The 22642-nt window shown below is 42.6% G+C and overlaps 1 protein-coding gene across 1 annotated transcript in view; it reads left to right on the top strand.

The window, feature by feature from the left end:
* Nucleotides 1-22642, top strand: part of MIB1 (MIB E3 ubiquitin protein ligase 1) — a 119351-nt gene that overhangs the window by 84968 nt on the left and 11741 nt on the right. Inside the window, exons 13-18 of the mRNA XM_004579605.4 lie at nucleotides 8889-9021; nucleotides 12120-12206; nucleotides 13777-13938; nucleotides 15818-15999; nucleotides 19227-19419; nucleotides 21404-21482. Of these exons, the coding sequence (XP_004579662.1) occupies nucleotides 8889-9021; nucleotides 12120-12206; nucleotides 13777-13938; nucleotides 15818-15999; nucleotides 19227-19419; nucleotides 21404-21482 (836 nt within the window). The remainder of the gene's footprint in view (nucleotides 1-8888; nucleotides 9022-12119; nucleotides 12207-13776; nucleotides 13939-15817; nucleotides 16000-19226; nucleotides 19420-21403; nucleotides 21483-22642) is intronic.

Below are 22642 nucleotides of genomic sequence, written 5' to 3'. Positions count from 1 at the left end.
GTGGCCTGGGAAAGCAGTTAAGGACAGCCCAAGGCCTTAAGACCCTGCACCATGTGGGAGACCTGGAGGAGGCTCCTGGCTCCTGGCTCCTGGCTCCTGGCTCCTGGCTCCTGGCTTTGGATCAGCTCAGCTCTAGCCATTGCGGCCACCTGGGGAGTGAACCAGTAGATGGAAGATCTTCCTCCCTGTCTCTCCTCCTCTCTGTATATCTCATTGTCCAGTTTTTTTAAAAAAAGTAAACAAACAAAATGCAGAAAATGTAGAGACCCAGCAGCAGCTGCCCGCCGAGCCCGAGCCCTTTATGATGGGGAACGTAAAGCTGATCACCACCAAGGTTCCAGGAATCATTAAATGGTTCAACATCAAGACCAGATACGACTTTATCAGCCGACAAGACACCAAGGAGGACGTATTTGTCCATCGCACAGTCATTCAGAACCACAACCCCAGGATGCACCTGCCCAGCCTAGGAGCTGGCGAGACTGTGGAGTTTGATGTGGTGGAGGGCCAGAAGGGTGTGCAGGCCACCAACGTCACAGGCCCCAGAGGAGCTGCAGTGTGGGGAAGCAGATATGTGGCCGAGTGGGGCCATTCCCGGTGCTACGCACAATGTTGGGCTCCTCGGCGCCATCTCCCGCAGGGTCACCTCACCAGTGACACTTAGGGCTCTGACAGCACTTGGGAAGGCCAGGTCCAACCTCGCCGGCCCCAAGGCTGTCCAAGGCTACCACGATGCTACCTGCGGAGACCTTACCAGCATAGAAGACAGGAGTCCCACACTCCGGTGTGGGGTGAACAGGTGGATGGTGCCCATGACTTGGCTGCAGGAAAGCTCCAAGTGCACACCCAACACCAAGGAGAAGACACCCAGGGCCACCAGCCGCCTCTCAGGTGCTCCCTATGCAGCAGGCCACACAGTCCTAAACACCGAGACGGCACACAGGCCAGGGTCACCCAGCAAGCTGCTGACAGTCCACCTGCTCCCCAAGCAGCGTAAGGGAGTCCTGCTTCACATCGTCACCGCCGTCCCCTTTATTCACCCAATAACCAAGGAATCTGACATGCAACCCAGAGAAAACAACATAGTTCTAATTATTCTTTGGCAACTAAACCGACTATTATGACTATAAACATGCTTTAGGCACCTAAGTTTTATGCAGGGCTGTCCAGTTTGTGATCATGGAAACTGGAGAGATCAAACGCATTACTCTCTGTCATCAAAGACACACAGTCATTCTATGACTGATGGAATCAGAAAACACAAACTGAACAGAAGATTTCAGTAAGCAGGAAGAAACTGAACTAACAGCTTTCAAAACAAGATCCAATGGGAAGTGCTTCGCACTTTCTGGAGGCTGAAATCTAAAGTGTCCACAAGAACAGGTGAACAAAATCCTAATAAAGTTTTTAAACTTCTCAGAACTGGTTGCAGGACTATCTATAGAACCCCTAGATGGTCCAGTCACTGGACACACAGCAGACAAATACCTGCTTGATTGTGGGTGTGGAATGGGAGTGGGAGAAGGGTTGAAAGAAAGTAGGCATTTTGGAGGGCCAGCACTGTGACACAGCTGGTCAAGCAGCCATCTTCTGGGATACCAGCATCCCATCTGAGCACTGAATCTAGTCCTGGCTTCTGCTCCTGCAACCCAGCTCCCTGCTCATGTGCATGAGCAAGCAGGAGAGGGTGAACTAGGTGCTTGGGCCATTGTTCAACACATGGGAGATATGGATGAAGCTCCTGACCTTTGGCTTCACACTGACTCAGCTTAGGCCCTTGCCACCATTTTAAGAGTGAACCTGCAGATGAATATCTGTGTGTCTCCTCTCTCTGTAATTGTGCCTTTCAAATAAATACCTCCCCCACCAAGATCTATAGATTGTATAATTTGAGAGGCAACTTTTCAGAAATAGTAGGAGAGATTTAAATCATCTGTCTTCTGGTTCACTCCCCAAATGGCTACAAGAGCCAGACCTGTAGTAGTCTGAAGCCAGGAACCTGGAGCTTTCTCTTCGTCTCACCCCATGGATGCAGGGGCCCAAGGGCTTGAATCGCTCTCTGTTGGTTTCTCAGGCACATCTGCAGGGAGCTGATGGGAACTGGAGCGGTAATGACTGGAATCAGCTCCCACGTGGGAATGCTGGTGCTGCAGGGGAGGCTCCACAGCACTGGTCCCAAATATCTTTCATAAACATTTACATGCAACACGCAGGGCAAGACATCAACAGCTTTGGTTCAATGTCTAGGCTCTTCAAGGGAGGAAAGTAGTAATCGTTTTTCATTATTAATTGGTTTTAATTTGAAGTGCAAAGTGACAACAGAGAAGGTAGGAGAGACAGAGTAGCATCTTTTCATGCTATGGTTCACTCCCTAAATGGCTGCAGTGGTCAGCACTGAGCCAATCCAAAGACAGAACCAGGGCCTCCTTCAGGTGTCCTATGCCGGGACGGGAGCCCAAGGCCTTGAGCCATCCTTGCCTCTTCCCCAGGACATCAGGAGAGACCTAGATTACAAGTGCAGCAGCTGGGACAACAACTGGCATTCAAATGGGATGCCAGTGCAGCAGGCTGAGACTCCACTATACCACAGGATGCCCTCTCCCCGACTGGACTCTTAATCCAAAGGTTGATGAAGGGCACAGAATCATCACTTGTTCTGTACTTCCTGTTGATTAGGGTGTAGGGCTTGCCAATCCCTTCTTTGAAACTCTCTTTTCTGAATGGATCCCTTTCATGAGTTGGAGAACTTCCTCTCAGTGTTAAGTACTATGTTCCCCTGCATCTTCATCATTACTCTGAGACAGTGTTGCCGCCTTTGCACAGGAGTCAGCAATGTGTTTGTAGAGGCCAAACCAAGTACCCACAAGTTCTGGTTCCTGAGACAGCACAGGCTGATGTGTCTGAGGGCAGCATGAGATGAAAGGACTGCTGACACCAAAAGCCATTGGTGGGCCTTTCCCTGCGATAGCAGTTGCAATTAGCTGGCCCACAGTGGTTCTTGAGGACCCTTTCCCAGCCTGTCCCCTTTTTTAGCTGTCACACACACGCACATGTGCTATCACCTGGTCTGGAAAGGCCACAGTACTGGATCTCTTTCCTTCCCTGCCCCCGCCCCTGCCCACACCCAGCCCATGTACTTGTACAAGTCTACAGATTCAGTACCTGGCTTGGCAAGTCCATGGTCTCAATGCTGCATATTGCAAAGCATCAGTGACTGGGCCACTATGCAGCACCCATTGGCTCAAGCAAGAGCCAGGACTGGGTACAGACCAGGTTGCGTTGGACTACAATAGGTGCCAGTTCACAAAAGAGCCAGGGCTTAGGGTGGTGGTTGCACCCCCATTGGGAGCTGTGACTGGGGGCAGATTGGATTGAGTCAGGCTGCAGCACCCTGCTAATAAATGCTGAAACAGAAAGCAAGTCATGCCAGACTTGGCTGCAGCCCCCGTTCATGCCTATAAGCCCTGGGGTAGGGCAAATACCTGGCAGAAGAACTTTGTATACTTCCTTGCTGGCTGCTACTTCCACTGTGAATATGAGATCTGGACTAGGGGTAGGCCCATCCAGGACTGTAGCTCCTGTTGGCCAGAAAATGTGCTGGGTTTAGGGACTGTCTAGGCTCAGCCAGGCTACTGAGCTGCAAGCGAAATAATCCAGTGCAGGCCAGGTGGACTAGGCTGTAACACCTGCCGACAAATGCCATGGCACTGAGGGTGGGAAGTGTCAGGCTGCATCACAGTACCCCCTGGTAAGCAAAAGATCTGGGTCTGGGAGTGAGCATGGTATGGAATCTGTGGTTATTCCCCTGCTAGATTTCAGCTCCAACTGGTGAGCACCAGAGCCAGGGCTGGGGACAGGCCAGTTGGCCTGCTGGTGGCATATATGTATCTGGGTCTAGGGTTGGATCTGGCTGAGCTAAGCCGCATCACCCATGAGTGTGCATGAGGGATGGATGGGATGTGGGACCAGAAAAGGTTAGGCCTCAGCACATTCTGGCACATGCAACAACTGGGGCTGGGAGTGGCTCTGTTGGGGGTTATTGAGGGGTGCTCCAACTAAGCCATGGTACCCACTGGTGTGCTTGATGACTGTGCCTATGGTGAGCTGGGCTGGGCTGGGCTAAGCTAGGCCATAGTACCCAGTGGTTTGTTTGCCTGAGAGATGGGACTCGGAATAGAAACGACCAGACAGTAGACTGATGTACACTAGAATCAAGTCTGAGGTCACCTCAGGCCATGGTTCTTTTTTTTTAAGATTATTATTTTATTTTGATAATCTTTAAATAGTTTATTAGGCTACAGAGGGTCAAGGGCTGCAGGGAAGTGGGAGAGACCATTGTTTCCACATTGTTACTATTTTTTTTTCTGTTTCTGTGGCCACCCAGCCTCCCACCCATTCCAGGGCCCCCGACGTGGGGCATGCTCTGAGGGCTCTGCTCAAGTGGTTTTGATAGTTCAGCAGTTCTGAATTGCTGAATCTCACCATTCCAAGCACCATGAAATTTCTGCAGAATCCACTGGCTGACATAGTCCACCTTAGAGTCTCTGTTTCCTGGCCAGGGTTCTTGGGGTGACGCCCAAATCAGAACCCTGGACTCAAACCCTAGCCACAGGGAAAATCACAAGAGATGTGGTCTGACATGTGAGTGCATGTGTCGGGACAGGGCCTCCTCATTGCTTACACCAGCAGGCCCAAATGCACATGGAGGACATGGGGGACATGACAGCCAGCTCATCTAAGCCAGCAAGGGACGCTGTGTGCCTCCTCAGGATGAAAAGCTGGACAGATTGGACAAACCTCCTGGCAAATGCCTGTGTCTATGGATGCACTAAGGTGCACGTGGTCAGCCAGTAGACCTGAAAGGTTTTCTCAAGCCTGGTGTAACAAAGCCAACAGTGTCTGAGAACTCTGAAAACCACTCAGGTAACACTTTGGGAACATTATTCCCCACAATTATGTAAACAATAGTAACAATTATCCGATTGAAAAAAAAAGTTTCATTTTTCAGTGTCTCTTCATCTCTGACTCTGCCTTTCACACACACAAATGTACAAATAAGTACCTCTGGAAAATATTCAGCGGCAAGCCTTTAGGTATGTCTCAAAGAAGGCATAAGAAAGAATCTAGAAGCCTCTGTTCTCTTCAGCTGGCCCCAGTTACTGTATTAATACCTTTGCTACGATCTTATGATGTATTCTTTCTACAGCCTGGATACTAATCACAGGTTTTGCATGCAGAGCTCAACCAAAGTATCCCTCCCTGATATCCAGGGGTGACCAAACTTCCTGTAAGGACCCTACAGCATTACTCTGTTTTATCACTGCTCAATTCAGCCTGTGAAATGAGAGCAGCCACGTACAATTACTGTGGCAGCCCAGGCAATAGATAACGGCAGCAGTCAAACTGGATCTCCTAAATACTTTGACGTGTCCATGACTTGACCCTTGTCGTAACCTCAAGTTCTAGGGGAGTACCCTGTAAGGGTGAAAGTGTGTATCTCAAGAAAATATCTCATTCCCAGATGGAATCTTTCTTTTCTTTGTCTGCCGGAGTCTCTGAAAATCACATCCTGTTTCACACTGGCCTCCCAGAGAACAAGAGAGATTACAGAGACACAGTAACATAATTCACAGTGGTCTTGTTTCTCCTAGTGGTTCCTGGCAGTTGGGTTGCACATGATCAGCCAGAGTAGCTCTCAACTACAAAGTTTCCCCTGACTGCCAGGCCAAAATGTAGGCTTTTTGTGTGCTTATCCCCTCCTGTAGTTGGCCAGTTCAGAGATTGGGTGTTCCCATGCATCTGCTAAGACTCCAGAAGCATCCCTGGGAGGAAAAAGTGCCCAACCTTGAGAAGACAAAAATAATTCCTACAATTCCCCTTAGTCACATAGCACTAATGTTAGCCTAGTTCATTGGATAGTCTTATGCTCACACCAATGTTAACATAGTTGATGGGATAGTTTTTCACACGAGTGTGACAGCGGCCATTCAGGGCTGCTCCCCCCTTCCACTTGCATGGGACAGTCCACCAGCCAGTGAATAAAGACTCCTGAGGTTCTTAGAGTCTGCCACTGACTGTTTTAAGATTTATTTATTTTCATTGGAAAGTCAGATTTACAGAGAGAAGGAGAAACAATGAGAAAGATCTCCTGCCTGATTCACTCCCCAAGTGGTTGCAATGGCCAGAGCTGCACCGATCCGAAGCCAGGAGTCAGGAGCTTCTTCTGGGTCTCCCACACAGGTGCAGGGTCCCAAGACTTTGGGCCATCCTTGATGCTTTCCCAGACCGCAAGTGGGAAACTGGATGGGAAGCGGGGCTTCCAGGACATGAACTGACGGTCATGTGGGATCCTGGCATGTGCAATGGCCGGAGCCAAGTCATTCCAAAGCCAGGAGCCAGGAGTTGCTTCTGAGTCTTGCATGCGGGTGCAGGGTCCTGAGGCTTTCGGCTATCCTCTCATGCTTTCTCAGGCCACACGCAGGGAACTGGGTGGGAAGTGGAGCAGCTAGGACACAAATCAGTGGCCATATAGGATTCGGTGCATGTAAGGCAAGGACTTTAGTGATTAAGCTAACCACACCAGGCCCCCAACTCATTTGTAGAATAGAATTTGTCAACTCAAAACATCAGCAAATGCAGGTGGATGTGTCACAACACAGTGCTTTTCAAGAAAAAGCACTGTATGTATGATGGCAATGGCCTACGCCACAATGCTTGGCTCCCCAGTTTTATTTGTAAAAAGGGGCCACATTTTGCCGGCCACAGTTTGTCTACCTTTCAGTTATTCCTGTGCTGGAGAGACTGAGCGAGCTAGGACAGGTAGCCAACATGGGAACTTCCCAGAGAAGCTTTCATAGGACTTTTTATTCTGTAGGGTTTGAATCTTACCAAGTGAAGAGACTAATTCCCACCCAAGAACCAACTCTACCACAGTGAAGAAGCACATGTGGAAGTTCTTAGATCACACCTTCTTTGCATAAAATGTGGGCAAACGTATCTGCATTGTAGTATTCAGGATAACACATGAAACATCAAATTACTTTCTATTCCATAGTAAAAGGTGACTTAGTCATAAGGTACTGTGTATTCCAAAAGGCTGCAAGAATGGATTTTCAATGTTCTCACTACAGATAGTAAAGTCTGAGGAAATAGTTATGCTTACTCTGATTTATGCAGTGTATGCATGGGCATAAGCATTGCATGGTTCTAGCACATTACCTTTATTTAACCCTGGAAACTAACTACTCATGAAAAACCCCAACCCAGCGGCAGGCAGCTGCCTAGGTTGCCTTTTACCTAGGGAAGTGCTACACTGCTAAGAGAAAAGCAGCTGGACCTGGTGAATGCAAGTTTGTGTTAACTATACCAGTATGCCAACATAGTTGCTTATTTCTTTTTAAATATATATGGGTCAAAAAAGCAAAACTCATCTATCTGCTGCCTACAGGAGACACATCTGACCCACAAAGATAGGTGGAAACTGGAAACACTGATAATGCCGCCCTTCCGTATGAGCACCAGCTTGTGAAGCAGCTGTTCCACTTTTGACCCAATTCCTGACTTGTATCCAGGGAAAGCAGCAGAAGGTGGCCCAAGTGTTTGGGCCTCTGAATCCACATGGAAGATCTGAAGAAACTCATGTATCATGTTAGGAAAACCTTCCTCAATATATGTAGATCAGGGTGGGAGAGACGATGCAAGAGAGGGAGAAAGAGAAGGAGGCGGATATCTTACTTTTCCTGATGTATTCCCTAAATGGCCACAATGGCCTGGGCTAAACCAGGCCTAAGCCAGGAGAGAGGAGTTAAGAGGCCTAATGCTCTTTGTCACACCTGCCCCTCTTTTTTGTTTTAATTGGTCTTTTTTAGGGATAGGTATCCAGTTTAAGTCTGCTTTATATATGTGTATATATATGTGTGTGTGTGTACTTATCCATATCAGAGATCAGTTTTCTGATAACGTATATCAATACTGTGTGTGTCAAGTCCAATAATACTCTGCATGAATGATTATCTTAAATCACAATCTTAAAAAAATTAGCAGATGAATAGTAAAAATTTTTCTTGTAAGTTACAATTTTCCACATAAAATCTTTTAGAGGAAGAAGGGTACTATTGTATTAAAAGAAAAGTTGCCTTTTAAAAAATGATGCATTTATGTATTTTAAAGTCAGAGTTATCAAAGAGGCACAAATATTTTCTACCAACTTGTTTACCCCCAGGATGGCCACAACGGGCCAAGAAGCCAAAACCCCATTTGGGCCTCTCATGTGGGTGTGAGGGATCCAGGCACTCAGACCTTCATCTGTTGCTTTTCCAGGTGCATTAGTAGGGAGCTGGTTCTGAGGTGGAGGGTCTGGGTTTCTCAACTAGTGCCCGTGTGGGATGCGGTGTTGCAGGTGGTAGCTGACTTTACTTGCTACACCAAAACACTGGTCCCCAGAAAAGTTGCTGTTAATTTTACCTTGTTCATCTCTTGGTAATTTATTCTTCTCTTTTATATTTGGTCATAAAAATCCTTTATGTTCTTCAGAATAGCTTTATTAATCGATACTACTGAAACTGACTCTGAGCCATTCCATGAAATCAAAATTATGCTCTCATAGTCCATATTTCTTTTTCCCATTTTTACTTTACAGTGTTTCCCCTTTATAGCACTTCCATCTGTTCTGATTTTATGAAAATAGTGATAGTTTACCTCTCAAAATATCAAATGGCTACCTATTTGAGATTTAGAAAAATTGGATTTCTATTTGTTTTTAAGGACATGGCTTTCTGTAAAAAATTAGTATCTTCATTTAATTTCAGAACTTTCTTTTATTTTTCTATAGTGAATGTTATAGAAATATAATTTTATATTTTAATTAAGAGTATGAATTTCTCTTTCAGTGCAATGCGTGTTTTGCTGTCTAAATTACCCAGACCATGGATTGTAGATGAAAAGAAAGATGATGGTTATACTGCCTTGCATTTGGCTGCTCTTAACAATCATGTAGAAGTGGCTGAACTTTTGGTACACCAGGTAGGAAAGTAGTTTGATAGTTCCATTTTTTTCTTTTAAGCAATTTTGAAGTATTGCTTTGTTCCTTACTCTGTCAGCTACATCTTGGGAGATTACAGTAAAAATCATATATGATGCACCCTCTTCATCTGCTTAACACTGATTTGTGAACATAGGGGAGGGGAAGGGAAGAAAGGGGAGTGGAGAAGGGAGAGAAGGAGGAAAGGAGGGGACAGGAGAGGGTATCTATTTATTAAAATTTTTATGATGATTACATGGTTGATAGGGTGGGAAGGATTGAGGTTTGGGGAAACTTGGGTGAACGTATTGTTTCCAAATTTGCTATTTCTCCTTGTTGCTTCTAGGGGAAGGGGAGAGACAAAGGGGAAAGCCTCTCATGGCTTTCCACACATCCCAGTAGAGAGAAATGAGAAACCGCTACCTCGTATCAACCCAGAGTCTCAATGTGTACATATTCCAAGGGTTCTGTCTAAGTCAATCCAAGGATGATGTCACCCTCCCAATGTCCATTGACTGACATAGCAAGCCACAAGTCTCCATTCACTGAAATTTTTTGCTGTCATCGTTTGTTTGGGATAGTTGTTCAGTTTGTTCTGTTCTCCTTCTGCTACAGCATCAAATGAGCTGCCATATTCTCCTTTTACAACAGGGCCTATGTCCATTGCTCTGCCTTTTTCATTAAGTAGGACATGTTCTTGCAGGTGAGCCCAAGGACTCAGGCCAGGCATCGCAGTTCTCACCGATCCCCCACCGAAGGGGCGAAAGAACCCAGCACCCACCTTCTAGAGCAGCCCCCGGACCCAGGCCACATGATTTGAGCCCCACCAGATCCCCCATCCCTGGGGCTCACGAACCCGATACCCACCTCAGAGGCAGTGCCCAGGACCTAGGCTAGGCAACCCGAGTCCTGCCACATCACCCACCTTTGGGGCCACCTAGAAGGCTCCAGGATGTGGGCCAGACAAGCTAAGCCCTACCAGTTTCCCTGTCCCCAGAGCTCAGGAACCCAGCCCCTACCACATAGGTGGGCCCCATGACCTGAGCCAAGCTACCCGAACCCTGTCAGATCCTCCATCCCTGGAACTCACGAACCCTGCTCCCACTGGGCCCAGGTTGGCATGACTCGCCTCACCTTAGTATACACAATCTTGTTGCGCAGTCTGGCCGAGTTTAGTCAGCCCCCTGTTCCAACTCCTACTCGTGGGTGCTGCAGCCTATCCCAGCCCAGCCTGATTGCTGTCCTGGCCCTAATGGGAACTGGTTGGTGTTGCGGCCTGATCTGGCTCCTCCTGCCCCGTGTTCTGGTCCTCCGATCTGCCAGTGGGTGTTATGAGCTGGCCCAGACTGGTCTGTCCCCACACCTGACCCACATGTATGCTGATGGGTACTGTCACCTGGCTTGGTCTAGGCTGCTCCTTGCTTCTTGTGCTCACCTACAGGGAGTGTGTCCCAATGAGAGTTTCTCAAGCTCCTCCCTCAGGTCTCCTCCCAGTGACAGTTCTCGTGCACACCAGCGGGTCCTTGGCCCAGGTTGACTTTGTCCACCTTCTGTCCTGATAAGAACAGTGGCCTTGCTCAACTGGCCACACCCATTCTGTTTCATAGCCTCATAAATGAAGCAAAATCTAAACTATGGACAAACTAGGAAACTTAAAGAAAATCTTCCACTCTTCATATTTATGTGAGAACAAACTCCTTAAGAAAATAGTGTGAGGTCAGGTACTACATGACCATGCTCAGGGAGACGTAAATCATTATAATGAAAGTCAGTTGGACACTCCCATTTTCCAGAATCTATGTGGCATTCCTGAAGTTTCAGATCTACCTCACACTCCAAAGACATAGGAGATACCAAGTTGTAATCAAGTGGCATGAGTAGTTCTAAGTATTATCTTCAGAATATTTAATTCTTACCACTGTAATTCCATTTTTAAAAACCATGCCAGCATTCTAGGCAGTTTGGCATTTTACATTAACCCTGCCCTGAAGGTTTATTGTCAGCATTTTGGATAAGATGAAATGGTGGAAAGCTGGCTTAAATTCATGCAGCGTATAGGTGACAGAACTTAGCACACATCACTGTTTTGCTTCTCCACCCCTTTGTCTTGTTGGATATTGGTCCTTTGGCTGTCTTAGGAGCTGAGAAAGACTTTCTGTTCTCCTTTTAGCGATATTTTTATGTACCAAGTAAGCTTTGCCTTCTCATCTCAAAGTATGTTTTCAGTGATTAAACACGAGGAAGTGAACTTATCAGTGCTTTAATGTTAGTCTGAATCCAACATGACTCCATACAATAGCTTTTTCCAAGACATATTTACAGTTCAAGGAGTTAATTATCTTTCTTGCTTTATGTTGGAAATCGAAAAAGACATGTTTGAGTTCTGTACTGTATTTTTTTATTTAAAAAGCAAAAACATTTGTTAAATAAAATTCTTGTAACATCTGAAATGCATGTATTTTTGTATGGATAAAATGCACCTTTAAGAAGTTGCAATTTTTCAGTCATGAGTGTATACCTTGTAATTTTAGTGTCTACTGCCCTTGGGTAGAAGGGAGTGTGACTTGTCCAGAGCGTACTCAACCAATGTAAAGGAGCCGTGGGGGTGTACAGGCAGAACCCTAATCTGAGATCCAGCAGGCCTGGCCTCCCCACCCCCTCAGCCCTCCCTCTAGGGTCTCCCTTTCCATATCCTTGTGTGTCTCTTTCCCACAGAGTGTCTGTGATCTTAAAGTACTAAGAGATCCCCTCCAGCTTTGAAGTGTGAGCGCCCCCTGCTAGGAGATGTGCATTTTCATCCTTGCCAGCTTTCCCCAATTCTTTTTTTTTTTTCCTATACTGTATTTTGTCTTTCAGCTGTTCTTAGATAGAATCACTTTAACAAAAATATTTTTTAAAACTTACTGTTTTACTTTAGATTTGTTACCCTGGTTATTTTTCTATGTTTCCTAACAACAACTCTTAACACATGAAAATGCGACAGCAGCTGAGAGAGTGGTCAGTAGTATTCAAGATTCTCTAGCCTTTATAAATAGTTATAATCTTAATGTTTTTTGCTGTTGTCAGATTTTGCCATTTGAATTTTGTTGTTCTCGTTCAGGGTAATGCCAACCTGGATATGCAGAACGTGAACCAGCAGGCTGCCCTCCACCTTGCTGTGGAGCGACAACACACCCAGATTGTTAGGGTAAAGTATTTATCAGCATAATTTAGTTCACTGTTTGATTTTAACCAGACAGAATTTTGAAAGGTCTTGAAAATTCAAATGATACAATGTTAGATTTTTCAAAAGATATTAAGTTAGATATAAAACGATGGTTTTAAGCTAATATTTTGCATCAGTTGGATAGAAAGTTTTTTTATCAGCAAAATTTTAAGAATTCTGATATTCAAGGCTGTATAGGTTTGTTGTCAGATTTCTAAATTTATGTTAAATGAGAAAATTTCAAAATTGAAAATAAACTAGAAAGTAAAAGACCTGGCTGGGGCAGGTATTTAAAGTACTACTTAGAACAACCTCATTCATAGATCAGTGCCTAGGTTGAGTCCCAGCTCTGTTGCTGGGAGGCAGGAGGTAATGGCTCCAGTGTATGGATCCCTGCCACCCACGTGGGAGACCTGAATTCAGTTGTGACTTTTGGGTTTTGCCTGACCTGGTTCTGTCTGTTGTGGACATTCAGAGAATAAACCAGAGTTCTCTCTCTCTCTCTCTGCCTTTCACATAAATAAAAATAAAACCTTTGGACAGTTGCTACTGTAAATTTTTTTAAAAAGCTAAAATGTATCTCTGTTTTATCAGTCTGGTGATTCTAAACAAAATTTTTGAGAGTTTGGGTTTAAATTTTTTTGTAGAGCAGTAATTGCTAAAGTTTGGAGCTTCATCACCAGCATGAGCATCAGCATCTCCTGGGAGTTCATGTCTGGCCCCCACCTCAGACCAACTGAACCAGAACTTCTAGGGTGGTTTAGCAAACCTCAAGGCAATTCTAATGCTTGTTCAAATTTGAGAAATACTGCTCTAAGGTGATCTTTTCTGAAACCTGTTTGGATGGAGGAAGAAAAAGTGTAATTTGCCAAGGGAGAAAAGACTATAATGGAGATTGGTTCCATAGTGCTTTACTAAAACTCTGTAGTATTTAGAGAAAAGATTAAGAACATTGTTAAAGCTCTGAAAGTAAAGTCTTGAATAAATTTCTATCTGCTGCCTAAATTATCTGTGAAATATGTTAATTAATGATTTTACTAAAAAGGATTGTGGTTGAATAAATGCTGTTCATATTTGTTACTTGAAATTTCTCTTACTAAAAATTCTTCATTTATCCTCCATGTTGTTTGGACTTTATTCATGATCATAGATTTAGAAAAAATTATGGAAGAGAATGGAATAAAAAATAACTTTTTCTTGTTTATTTAAGTATAAAAATTGTGAACATTATCATTTGGTTTTTGTAGATATACTTCAACTGTGTTAACTCACATATCCAAAATAGGAGGAGAAAAAAGTGCTGAATTTCCTTATTGTCATGCTCTCATCTAACTCTCATTTTTTTTTATTTTTTCCTAATTCAGTGCATTTGAATAACTGGAGCACTTTCCCCTTTGTAAGGAGCCACAGAGTTTAGAACAGAATAAGATTAAGTTGTACAAACCATTAGTTCTAGTAGCAGTTCCTTCAGTAGGTCCAGGGCTCGTTCCATACATTGTTATTTCTGATAGGTGTGGATACTTTAACTAAATGTGAGTTCTTTCTGTTTTAGCTTTTAGTTCGTGCAGGTGCCAAGCTGGACATTCAGGATAAGGATGGAGACACTCCTCTGCATGAGGCTCTGAGGCATCACACTTTGTCTCAGCTGCGTCAGCTGCAAGACATGCAAGACGTGGGGAAGGTGGATGCTGCCTGGGAACCGTCCAAAAACACAGTGAGTAATGATACTCTCTCATTCAATAGCAGAGGGGTGTCTTCTAATGCAAGGCTTTATCTGATTATATGATCTTGAATAGGTAAAGGATTTTATCAGAGCTACAGACTTGGTGGACTAAATATTAATCAATACTAATGATACTGTTCCACATTCTTTAAAAGGCTTGTGTAAATTCGGCCATTTGAATTAGGTTTAGGTATGTTCTGTTTTCTTGAAGTCTGAATTTGCATTTCTCTACTTAACTGTTAATATTGATCGTTTTTTCATTTACTGTATTACTACATGTATTTGATGAAGTGTTTGCTCAGATTCGTTATTTAGTTGGGTTGCTTATTATTGAGCTTTGAGAGTTCTTTGTAAAATATGAGTATAAATTCTTCATCAGGTATGTGATAGACACTTTTTTCTTCCAGCCTGTGGCTTATCTTCATTATTTAAAAAGTGTTTTTGGAAGAGTAGAAAAACCAGAACTTCTTAATTTTGATGAATTCTCATATGTCATTTTTTTTTTCCAGCCTCCTTTTTTTGGGAGCGTTCCTCAACCAGTTTATTCCCCAATGACTGCAATGGGTGGGACGGGCTGGGTCGAAACCAGGAGCTAAGAGTCTCCTCCAGCTCTCACATGGATGAGAGGGGTCCAAGTATTAGAGCCATTTTCAGCTGCTTTTCCCAGACCATTAGCAGGGAGCTGGATTTACAAGTGCAACAACCAGGACTCAAATGGGTACCCTGGAATGCTCATGTCACAGGCAATGGCTGTGTCTGCTATGCCACAATGCTGGCATCCTAGCCTTTATGTTTTATATCACAAATTTTTGCCAGACCCTAAATCATTCTTAAAAAGTTCATAAAGTTGTAGCTGTTAAGTTTAAGTCTGTGATTCATTATGTAAATGATATGACACAGGGATCAAAGTTGATCATCTTGCTTGTGGCTAGCCAATAGTTCCACCACCATGTATTGAAAAGAGTCTTTTTACTGAAATACTTGGAATACCTTCATCTAGAATGAGTTCATGTAACAGTCTCTTTCTGGATCCTGTGTTTTATTCTGTTTGTAGCTATGGGATGCCTATACCATTGTCTTGATTACTGTAGCTTTATAATAAATATTGAACTCAGGTTATACAAATCCTGTAATTTTATTCTTTTATTTTCAAATTGTAAAGTCCTTCACACTTTCATTTTAACTTTAGAATCTTTTCTAGCATAAAAGGGTTCTGAGACCAAACTGGTTGAGAATAATGGCCTTATTCTATGATCATGGTTTTAATTCTCTTCTCTCCTAAATGTTTAACTTTTCTCATCTTAAAATGACAAGAAGCAGTTGCCTTTTTAGATTGTTGTACGGAGCATGAACAATGCTTAAAATACTTGGTTCATCATAAATGCTCAGCAAATGTTAACAAATTTTGTGACTATTGTTTGAATCAGTAGTTCAAATGATAGTATCCGAACTTTACTTATCCTGTTTTTTATTTTGGGGGGCTGATTTCACAGTTACTGGATTTTTTTCCTTAGTTATGTCTCCCCTAATTGTTTCAGGCTTGTTGCTCCAAATCTAGAGCCAATATGTTTAGTAGGAATTTTGCTGTTGACTTTTATTACCTTTAGTTGACCTTTGTTTTATATATATATATATATCTCCTTGAAATATTTATGTTGGCGTGATAGAGATCTGACATGTTTGAGCCACCTTTGGTCAACTTCTATAGCTAGAGAGTAGGTCAGTTCTTAAACCGTGTGACTGAAAAGTTATGACTAGTTTAGAAGGGGGGAGTTATTATAACTGAAATTTATTAATATCCACCATATACACAGGTACGCACAGAGCAGATTTCTAAAGGTAAAACCGCAACTCTTTGTTTTGGTTTCAGTTAATCATGGGACTTGGTACCCAGGGAGCAGAGAAGAAGAGTGCAGCATCTATTGCATGTTTCCTGGCAGCAAATGGTGCTGATCTTAGCGTTCGAAACAAGAAGGGTCAGTCACCCCTTGATCTCTGTCCCGATCCAAGTCTTTGCAAAGCACTGGCAAAGTGTCACAAGGAAAAAGTCAGGTTTGTATTTTTTTTTTAAGATTTATTTATTTTTATTACAAAGTCAGATGTACAGAGAGGAGGAGAGACAGAGAGGAAGATCTTCCGTCCGATGATTCACTCCCCAAGTGACTGCAGTGGCCAGTGCTGCGCCGATCCAATGCCGGGAACCTGGAACCTCTTCCGGGTCTCCCACGCGGGTGCAGGGTCCCAGTGCTCTGGGCCGTCCTCGACTGCTTTCCCAGGCCACAAGCAGGGAGCTGGATGGGAAATGGAGCTGCTGGGTTTAGAACTGGCGTCCATATGGGATCCCGGTGCATTCAAGGCGAGGACTTTAGCCGCTAGGCCATGCCACCGGGCCCTGTATTTTTTTTTTAATCATAAAACATAATATTTTATATGTAAGGTTACCATGTGATTTTATAATGGAGGACTTCACTACATGAAAATGTCTTCCTTTGTTCTGTGTCTTGATGTTGACCTTTTTTTCCTGAAAGTTTCTTACATGCATTATGTCTCTTCCTTCAGTTGTGCTCCCCAGATGATTTTATAAAATATTCTGATCTGGTAGTATTCCTGTGTCTTAGGAGAAGTTATCAGTAATAAAGTCTTATCGATAAAATTGTTTGATTAATATTTTATATACTTAAAATTTTAATAGACTTTTGAGATAGCTTGCACAGCATGTATCTGATATTGATGCTGTACTAATTCTAGCACTCCGTACCTGGCACCTGACAAACAGTAAGCTTAAAGAAGGGTTGAGAGATTAAACAATGAATCAGTTTTTTGGTGAAATTTTCTCAAAGATCATTTTATTTTTGTTTCTGAAATAAATAAAAACATTTAATTATTATTCTTGACATAATTAATTTACTTATTAGAAAGTATTATAGACATAGAAGAAAGTATATATTCTATTTTCATCAAAACAGTGTTGTGGGAATATTGTTACGCTTCCTACCTGCTTCTTATCCCTGAACATTTTGGTGGCGCACGTTCTTTCTCTTGCTCTCTTTCTCTCTCCTTCTCCCTCCTTCCCTCTCCCCTTTCCTCCCTCTCTCTTATTGTTGTTTTAGTTTTGTTTATTTGAAAAACAAAGTTATAGAGACATACAGAGAACTCTTCATCTGCTGGTTTGCTCCCCAAATGGCCACAGTGGATGGAGCTGGGCTGGTCTGAATCCAGGAGCCAGGAGCTTCTTCAGGTCGTCCACATGGATACAAGGGCCCAAATGCTTAGGCCATCCTTCACTGCATTCCCAGACTTGTTAGCAAGGACGTGGATCAGGAGTGAAGCACTGCTAGACACTGCCATGCCACAGCACCTGCCACATGGTGGCTGTCTAGCCTCTGTGCATGCAGTTGTGTTATAAGCAAAATTTAAAAAATGATATATGTACATTTCCTTAATTGTATCTATAAGGAGCAGAAAATCCTATTATTGGTGGCTGGGCTTAAGGCATAGTGGTTAAGCTTCCACCTGCGATGCCAGTATCTTATGTGGATGCCAGTTTGAGTCTCAGCTAATGATCCAGTTCCCTGCTAGTGCCCCTTGGAAAGCACTGGAGGCATGTCTCAAGAACTTGGGCCCTGCTTTCTACCAGGGAGTCTGCATAAAGTGCCTGGATCCTGGCTTGTGTCTCAGCCCATGCTGTTGGGATCACTTAGGAAGTAAAGCCCCTGTCTGTCTGTCTCTCCTTATCCTCAAATAGATAAGTCAGTCTTTAAAAAAGAAACCTATCATGGAAAGTAAGTGTATAAATACAAACACAAATTATTACAGTAATAGCTTGTAATAATAGACTCTAAAGTAGAACTTCTGTGTGCAGCTGTCTCTGTGTGTGTGTGTGTTCTGGTATTTCTGAAGAATGTGATGGAAATACTACCTTTTCCTGTAGCACTGGCTGCTCTTACAAATGTATTACTGTGCCTTTTATCTCTGTTTTGATACATTTATTTGAAAAGTGGAGTGACAGAGAAAGAAAGATCTTTTATGTGCTTGTTTATCCCTCAAGTGGCCACAGTAGCTGGACTTAGGCCAGCCCAGAACCAGTACCCTGGAACTCTACTACAGTCTCCCACTTAGATGGCAGGAATTTAAGTCTTTGAATCAGCATTAGCTGTTTCCTAGGCATATTAGCAGAAGATTAGATGAGAATCAGAACAGGACTTAAACTGGCATTCCGGTAAGAGATGTGGGTATCACAGACAGTGGCTCTGTGCATAATGCTCGCTCCTAATGTGTCTGTATATATTTAAAAATGCCATTCTTTCATTCTGTAATAGAATTTTATAGGGGAGGGGGTGAAGCACAATGGCTCAATTGGCTAGACCTCCCTATGGAAGTCCCAAGATCCCATACAGGCATTAGTTTATGTCCCAGGTGCTTTATTTCCAACCTGGCTCCCTGTTTATGGCCTGGGAAAGCAATGGAGAATGGCCGAAAGCCTTGGGACCTGGAAGAAGCTCCTGGCTGCTGGCTTCAGATCAGCTCAGCTCCAGCTATTGTGGCCACTTGGGGAGTGAACCAGTGGATGGGAGAGCTCTCTGTCTCTCTCTCATGCTCCCCTTCTCTGTAAATCTGTCTTTTCAATAAAAAATAAATCTTAAAAAAAATTTTTTTCATCAGGGACATATGTAAAGAAAGGTCAGAACAGGACTTACAGTGTCATTTTCCAAAGAACTCTACTTGTAATAGATTAAAAAAAAAAAAAAAAACCTATTTATTTGAAAGTTACAGAGAGGAAAAGGGAGATACTTCATTTGCTGGTTCATTCCCGAAATGGCCACAGTGGCTGAAGCTAGGCTGATTTAAAGCCAGGACCCAGGAGTTTCAGCTGGATCTCACATGTGGGGCAGGGGTCCAAGTATTTAGGCCATCTTCTGCTGATTTCTCAGACCATTAAAAGAAAAGTGAGTTGAAAGTGGAGTAACCAGGACTTAAGCCAGTCCGATTACAGGAAGCCAGCACCACAAGCAGTGACTTTATTGGCTATACCACATTCCTGGCCCTCCTTCATTCTGTCATGTTTGCTCCTTAGAGTTTTTCTTTTATTCCTGTGTCCCTTGCTGCTGGGGCTATGTAGATAAAATAAGTTAAATGTTATCTGTATTAGGTTTTACCTAGTGTTTTGATTGCTTCATTGAGAAAATTGTTATTTCCATTGGGTAACAATTTGTTCAACTAATTTTTTAGTTTATGGTAGAAATATCTTGAACTTGATTTGGAATATTTTCTCTCATTAGTGGTCAAGTGGGTTCTCGGAGTCCTTCTATGATTAGTAATGATTCTGAAACCTTAGAAGAGTGTATGGTGTGCTCAGACATGAAGAGAGATACTCTTTTTGGCCCATGTGGGCATATTGCCACCTGTTCTTTATGTTCTCCACGAGTCAAGAAATGCCTCATCTGTAAAGAACAAGTTCAGTCCAGGACAAAGGTAATATATTTTTAGTAAGGTATTTGGTCATTTTGTTCTTTTTTACTGTAGCTAACGATAAATAATATTATGTGATGTATCTATTTTGTTCTTCAAAACAATGACTTAGACACAGGTATTAAAAACTTAGACATTTATAAGCTGTTAGTTCAGAATTTCTTAATTTATTGCTGGTTTACTGTCTTGTTTTAATGTGTTTATTTGCCAAATTCATTACTGTTTGAATTTAACTGTACTGCTTTTATTCTCTGAAATTGTTTTATAGTTATACAAAACTTATATAGTTCCTTTTTTATACCTAAACCATAGTGATTAAAAATAAAAGTTAATATTTTGCTTTGAAAGCCCTTATACTTTAAAGATAATGTTTAATTATAGTTTGCAATTTGTTTTCTGAAATTTTTAAACCTTTGGAAAATGTGATGAACATGCCTACCCATTTGCCAGGTTGCTTGCAGAGCCTTTGACTGTAAAGAAATAGTGACCCCAAGTGGTTAAATAATGAACATCTTCATTGAGGAAAAACAAATTCATGTTATGGAAGGAAGGCTAATAAACAAGGTTGGGAGGTTTTGCTGTTAGAGAAATGGAGTTAACATGAACTAGTCCTGTGGAATTAGCACTTTTGCTAACAAGGGAAGTAGGAAATGACCATTCCCTAAGTACTAAATTAGGAGCATAGAGGCCATCCTGACCATATATATACAATCCCCTAATGTAACAATGTATTTTCATTTGGGGAAAAGTTGCCATTACAGATATACATATATATTTAGATACTGGGGAAAGTAAATGGTTATTAGGTGATCTTGGTATATTATTTAAAACTTTAATTATACCTCAGAAATATATACATGCATTGGAAATTGTTTTGAAAATCACTACAAGTATGTGCAGAGGATAATATCTTGGGCACTGATTAACTGATTACATACTACATGAACTAGATGCTTTTACACAGATGATTTACTCTTTTTTTTTTTGTAATAAAAATGTTTATTTGAAACACAGAGCCTAGGTTGTTAGTAGTTCCATGCCCAAAACTCAGGTGAAGCAGAGATGAAGAGATAAAATTGAGGGTGGTTAGGGATAAGTTGTAGGGTACTTGTGGCTCTTATAGCCACAGAAAAGGGGAATAGCTTAAAGGTGTGGGCTTCAGCCAGGATGCAGTTAACTGTGTCTTAGAAGAGAGCTTTAAAAATTGTTTATTTACTTGAAACTCAAAGCTGTAGAGGGAGGGAGGGAGGAAGAGACAGAGAGAGATCTTCCATTGGCTGGTTCACTCCCCAGATGGTTGCAACAGCTGGTACTGGGCCAGTGAGAAGCCAGGATCCGGGAGTTTGTTCTGAATTTTCCACATGGGAGCAGGGCCCCAAACATTGAGCCATCGTCTGCTGCTTTCTCAGGCCGTCAGCAGGCCTGGATTGAAAGTGGAACAGCTAGGGCTCGTACCTGTGTCTGTATGGGATGCCGGCACCACAGGAAGCAGCTTAACCACAATACCACGGCACCAGCCCCAGAAAGGACTTTAGGAAAAGTTCCCTGAGTGTGGGTGAACAATAAAATCACTCTTAGAGTTTAGCTATATCTAGCTAGATTTTATTAATATTAGAAAATTATCTTGTCAGTGATTTATTTTTATATTTCTTTACTTGTCCATTAGCCTTTTAGTTTCCTCTCAAAAGTAGTTTTGGGATGTGGAGTGGAGAGTACTGGAGTCTATCCCGGTCTTCTTGGCCTTGGAGGACTTGGCTTTGTCTTGTATGATTCTTCAGGACAGGTCAGGAGCCAGTGGGGTACTAGTGCCAGTTAAACTAGAGTATATGAAGATGTGAAAAAAGAGGAGAGGACAGTCATGCGTGCTAATGCTCAGTGCCCAGAGGGTTTCCTTACAGAGGAAATGCATTTAGAGATAAACAGAACTGTTACCTAGTGATTAGATGTCTCCGGGTGTGCTCACTGTGCTCCAACCTCTCCTCTCCAGATTGAAGAATGTGTGGTATGCTCTGACAAGAAAGCAGCTGTTCTTTTTCAACCGTGTGGACACATGTGTGCTTGTGAGAGTGAGTAGCCTCTACCAGATTTCCTCAGTGTTGCTATTAAAAATAGAAAATGAAACAGTTTTTATCTGTGAAGTTTCTTTTTTGCTTTGGTGTTTTTTGTTGTTGTTCTTTTTGGTTTTTGGTTTTATTTTGTTTTGTTTTTTTGTGTGTGTGTATGTGTTTTCAACAGGTAGTTGACAACAAGTTTGGTCCTGTAGGAACTTCCATTTCTGTCTAACCAATAGTCAGCCACTTCTCTGAGCTTCTGAGGACTCAAGAAGATGGAGTACACTGTGTTCCACCAACATGTATTTTTATTTCTTTTGAATAAGCACAAGATGATCTATCTTTGCACATAATGGAAACTTATTTCCAAAAATGAATATATGAGCATTTGGTTTTCTTTTTACATACAGGAAGGATTGTTACATACTTTTGTTCACTTTAATATTACCTTTCATGTAAACTTTCCCCACTCTTGAAGAGCCCATAGCAGCTATTTGGTGCTATAATATTTGGCCTTCCATTAACTTTTTGCCAAGAAAGCTTATAAAAGTACTTTCTTTGCAAGGACAATATTTAAGGAATATTTTATAAGTTCTAAATATATTGTCTTAAAAGTCCTTGCTGATTTTTTAAAAATAGATTTGTCTAGTTTTAGGAAAATTTTGTTTATTTGAAAGGCAAACAGGGAAAAGTGAAAGTGGGAGAAATTTTCTCTTTGTTGGTTCACCTCTCAAGTGCTCACAATAGCCAGGGCTGGGCCAGGCCAAAGCCCGGAGCCCAAAGCTCAATCTGGATCTCCTAACTGGATGACAGGTTCCTAAGTGCTAGAGCCATCTCCTGGTGCCTTCTAGGGTGCATGGTAACAGGAAGCTGCTCTAGGAAAACAGCTGGAGGCTCAGACCCAGACACACCAGTATGGGATACAGGTGTCCACAGAAGTATCTGTTTTTTTTTTTTTTTTTTTTTTTTTTAAGATTTGTCTGATGATTTTAAAGACAGAGTTACAGAGAGAGGTGGGGAAGACACACTAGTTCATCTACTGGTTCATTCCCCAAATGGTTGTAATGGCTGAAGCTGGACCGGTCTGAAGCCAGGAGCCAAGCAATAGCTTCTGAGTCTGCCATGGGAGTGCAGGGACCCAAGGAGTTGGGCTGTATTCTGCTGCTTTCTCAGGC

This window comes from Ochotona princeps, chromosome 18 (assembly GCF_030435755.1).
Source record: "Ochotona princeps isolate mOchPri1 chromosome 18, mOchPri1.hap1, whole genome shotgun sequence".
Taxonomy (NCBI): domain Eukaryota; kingdom Metazoa; phylum Chordata; class Mammalia; order Lagomorpha; family Ochotonidae; genus Ochotona; species Ochotona princeps.
This window is presented reverse-complemented; position numbering and strand designations above follow the sequence as displayed.